The sequence below is a fragment of the Ciona intestinalis genome, chromosome 1, assembly GCF_000224145.3.
Source record: "Ciona intestinalis chromosome 1, KH, whole genome shotgun sequence".
NCBI classification, from domain to species: Eukaryota; Metazoa; Chordata; class Ascidiacea; order Phlebobranchia; family Cionidae; genus Ciona; species Ciona intestinalis.
In genome coordinates, this window is record NC_020166.2 from 5,026,183 (window position 1) to 5,030,838 (window position 4,656).

The window sequence follows — 4,656 nt, forward strand, 5'->3', positions numbered from 1 at the left end:
CTAAAATTTCCTGTGGATTTGTAAAAGGAATTAGATTTGGATGAATTTTAAAAGTGTGCCCTTGAAACAAATCATTGTGAACTACTAATAGAGTTTCTTTTGAAGGTTCTGTTTATCTAAGAACATACCAAAAAGCTTACTAGCCAGATAGTTATTTACCTGCTCCATAGCTGATGTTTAGAACGTAGGAACTTTTCAGCAGTGAACTTAATACAGGATACGTCTGATCCACCAGTGCTGAAGTTTCATAAATTGAATCACCATATATATTGTAAACACTAAACAATGAACAAACTCATTTAATAAAACACGACGTTTAACTAAAACGTAACACAACCAATAACATAAACACGCATTATCAGCCCTACCAAAGATAAAAGGTAAAGACGTTTACTGTACGAACCTGTCCGCCTAGGCTGCCTGTCTTGTTGTGCAAACGCAACCTTGTTAGTTCGCGGAACCAGTGGGAGTTGTATTATGAAGTAGAGCAAGCCATCCGTTGAGTCATGCGTAACATTTGTCACCGAGCAGTGGGGTATTTCAACGTGTCCACTTTAACTTTGGGGTATTTAACGGTTTCCACTAACTTTGGGGTATTCGTGTAACTATTTTACCGTAGATTTAAACCATGTTCTAATAAAGTCAATAGACAATCGAAAAAAAATTACCCTTAAACTGTTTTACATTTTCTCGGTAAAAAATTAGATCTTTATTAGTTACTACACTTTCTACTTAGAAACAACATCAAGTTGATTTTATTCGCAACAACACCTTTTAAACAAATGCGATCTGGATAGTCTGTGGGGTGAACTTCAGACAAAATACAGACATTCCAGATGATAATCATTGAAAACCAATATTGATAAATCTTTCGAAAAAAACTGCAATTATAACTTGCAAGAAATCGCCTTCCAACAAACTTTTTAGATTTTCTTCTACACAGTGGGTTTTAATTGGTTGGATGACATTGTTGAGAAGTATAAACGTTTTATACATATAATAAATTGGTGCTTTCTACAATTCAAATATGAAACCATATGTTGCCCAACTACACAAAAAATCAACAATAATTCAACAAAAAGGCGAAAAATTGACCATTATTTTACAATTAATGACAAAAGCGATGGAACACGAAGGGACAAGTAGAAATATGCATAATAATTACTAGACTATAAAACACGGCGTAAAAAGTATACATTAGGTGGCAGTTGCAGTTGTGATAACGATCATCAAATGTTGAATATCACCAAGGTTGGCCACAAGATCTGGAGCTCTCTGCTGTAAATTCTGTGTGGTGAAATTACATGGCGGAAAAACATGTAGCACATAAACCTTTAAAACAAAAGTTATATTTTAGTCTCAATGTAACACTAAGCTAATTTATTTATCTATGTATTGAATATTCAACCAGAAACTTTCATTGCACAACATTGCTGTTAGCTTTATGCATCTTGTACACAACGACCAATAATATAACCATTTGGGGGCTCTATTTTTTATGTATGTTTTGCATAATAGAGATTTTGGAACACATGAGTGACCATCATATGCTGAGATCAATTAAGTTAACTTTAAAGTGACCTGCCCAAGCACATGCACACCGAAGGCAGCACTGAGATTCATGACCAACACTTAACAATGGTGTCAATAAATATCACTATACATAAAGCACTTCTCACTTGTTGATTGTTACTCGCAGTATTTACTATCCCAGCAACTTGTTTCTGCTTCAAATAATCTATAAAACTTTGTTTAAGTTGATTGGTTTGGTGTTCTAGTTCATTCGTGGTCCTTCCACATGGGACAGCAAATAAGAGGCAATAATCATCCTTCATCTATAAGTCAATGTATAAGAATAACTGTTTGGTTAGAATGGTGTATGTTGTACATACTACAGGGTACACCGCGAACCATGGGGTGTAATAGTTTGCAAGGGGCATGAAAAATTGGTAACCTGTTTCAGTATTTCCATTTCTAATTAAATAATTTGTTCTGTCGTGATTTTTACAAATACACTAAAATTGTAAATCCGAAAGATAATCTTTTATCTCATACCTCCATTCGCTTGCTAACTCCCTCAAGTGGTAAAGGATTCAGTCGCATCCTCTGCACGATCCGGAGCACAGGAAGCTTCTCATGATCCAATTCCTCAGGATCACTTGGCAATCCTGCACGTGCATGGAACATGTTGCCACATATATAGTGAATCTGAACAGCAGCTGATTCGGTTTTCAGCGCCATTTTTCCTTGCCATATCACTGGGTATCTCTGCAATAACAATTTAAATTATTTTTAAATGTAAGTTAAATTTTAGTTAAGTTTTATTGTAATATTATACTCACAGTGAAAATATCGTCTACTGAAGTCTGGGGTTTGTTATCTGCTTGTGGTGGAGCATTAGCAGAAGGTGCTTGCTTTACTGGTTGTGTGTGTTGGGTTGATGGTGGTATGTAGTGAGGTTGGCTTGGTTGTGTGTTGCCATGACCTTCAGGCCAGTGTAGTGGCGGAGCTTGTGGAGATTGATGGGCTTGTTGTTTTAAATGCATCTGTTGTTGGAAATGTTGTTGTTGTTGTTGATGCATTTGTTGTTGATACTGTTGTCGCTGGGCTTCTTGATTCTCCTTTTCAATCTGTTGTTGTCGTAGTTTTTCTTGCATGTTTTGCTGTTGCAAAAGTTGTTGTTGTTGTTGTTGTTGTTGTTGTTGATGTAGCTTTTCTTCCTCCTGCCTCTGATGCAGCAGTAACTTTTCTTGTTGAATCTTCTTTTCACGCTGCTGCTGTTGTTGCTTTTGCTGTTGTTGTTGTTGCTGTTGTTGTTGTTGTTGATGTAACATTTGAATCTGTTGTTGTTGTTGTAATAGCATATGCTTCTGTTGCATCAACTTCTCTTGCTGTTGCTGCTGTTGTTGTTGTTGTTGTTGTTGTTGTCTTCTGGTTGGAGTTGGAGGTCGTTGATGAGTTTGATCCGGAGGAACATAGTGAGGATATTGAGTATGATGAAGATGAGATGGAGGAATGTTGGCAGGAGATTGGAGAGAACTTCCAGGTTGACTCGTAACGGCTGTACTTGATTCAGGGTGAAACACTTGCACACCATAACCTGAAGTTTATTTGTTGTTTAAAATGAAGGATTTATGACAACTTATAAATAAATTACCTGGATAACTTGGCCGTGGTTGGGATGTGATGGTGTTATGAGTGACTGGCTGTGGTGTAGAACCTGGAAAGTGACTTGATCCTGTCGGCATTTGGACACCTGATAAAAAATGATTGATATTCGATGCTATGGTGATTTAATTTGTTGTTTAAGAATAAATTTTACCAGATAATTGAAAGTGTTGTGCCACCATATCTATGGAACGATCAGATGTTACAGATGATTGGGATCTGCTCTGATCATGAGGAGGATTAAAGTTCTCTACGGGTCTGGAAGATACAGAGGTTGGAGGAGCAGAGCTTTGTTTTGGTGTAGGAGTCCTCCCTGGAGCACTTGTTCTTGTGGATGTGGCGGCGGGTTGAATAGAGTGAGATTTATCTTGTGCGTTTGCCTGCATTGCATGCAGATGGCTCTGTATGTCGGGGAAAGGAGCTGTGCTCCCTGTTGCCATCATGTGACCAGGTACTGGGACACGTGAAGAGGATAAACCTTGCGGGATCTGCAGCAGAGTTGGATGCATGAAGTATGGGGAGCGAGGGTAGCTCATACCAGGTCGAACCGGTTGCATTGGATTATATGGCAGCGGGATTCCTTGCAAGCCTGCAAAAAAAGGAATGTAATTTTAGATTGAACTACACGGTTCGTTTTAAAGATGGGTAATATTTTATACGGCATTCATACCTTGTGTGGGGTAGAACATATGTGGTTGTAGTTGGTATGCAGATAACGCATGTTGTTGTGGTGGGTCAGATTTAGCTGGTGTTTGAGGAGAGGCGGTCACTGCCTTCTTTGCATCCACCTGTTGTCCCATGCTATTGGTTGGAACATTCACCATTGGCTGCTGTGGTTTTTATGAAAGAAAAAGGAGAAAGTCATTATTTTTTATTATTTGCTTATTTAATAAAATCTCTAAATATTTGTGTGTTTAACACACAATTATAGTAAATATAATTAGATTTCCTTATCCAATGGTATCAATAAAAGGAAATTTGGTTGTTTACAATGTTTTTGCTTTGTTTAAAGAAATCGTTTTTTTTTTCAGCTTTTCTGTTTAACTTATTATTATAGCGTTGGACTGACTCTTTTTCTATTTATATTATTTAAGTCCATACCTGCTAATAAAAGAATGCTTCCTAGGCTAAATGTTAAAAAAACACACATGGAAAGTTAAAGTACCTGAGGGAAGTGAGGCATGGGAAGATATGGAGGGTTGGTTGGACGTTGGTTGGAATGCGAGGATGTGTTGGTTGTGGAATGAGATATTATTGATTGTGGCTTGCTTTGCACTGCAGATTCTGGACAAAACAAAACATTTTTCAAAACAATTTATAATACAATGTATATATTTTGCATTAAATTAAAAGATGTAACATATATATTGTTGATGATATTTTACCTTGTGGTTTGTTGGACTGAGTTGCAGTTGGTTGCAATTGTCGTGTTGTTGTTGTTGATGTTGAATGTGAAGGGGAATATAATGGCACTGGATATTGGACCTG

General features: G+C 37.2%; 1 protein-coding gene across 1 annotated transcript; it reads right to left on the reverse strand.

Annotated features, from left to right (window-relative positions):
* Positions 1-725: 725 nt before the first annotated feature.
* LOC108949777 (transcription factor SPT20 homolog) lies at positions 726-4,650 on the reverse strand. The gene is made up of 9 exons (XM_018813398.1): positions 4,554-4,650; positions 4,334-4,452; positions 3,839-3,998; positions 3,323-3,757; positions 3,158-3,256; positions 2,343-3,100; positions 2,056-2,268; positions 1,680-1,835; positions 726-1,332 (listed from the first exon to the last, which is right to left on the reverse strand). Exons 2-9 carry the CDS (start codon positions 4,349-4,351, stop codon positions 1,198-1,200), a joined length of 1,974 nt encoding a protein of 657 aa, XP_018668943.1. The 5' UTR covers positions 4,352-4,452; positions 4,554-4,650; the 3' UTR covers positions 726-1,197.
* Positions 4,651-4,656: the final 6 nt, after the last annotated feature.

Excerpts from the sequence above, each read along its gene's own strand:
- LOC108949777 (XM_018813398.1), bottom strand. Across the intron at positions 1,836-2,055 it reads GAGTTAGCAAGCGAATGGAG|ATGAAGGATGATTATTGCCT; the intron begins GTATGAGATAAA and ends ATTGACTTATAG. Across the intron at positions 1,333-1,679 it reads CTGCGAGTAACAATCAACAA|GTTTATGTGCTACATGTTTT; the intron begins GTGAGAAGTGCT and ends TTTGTTTTAAAG.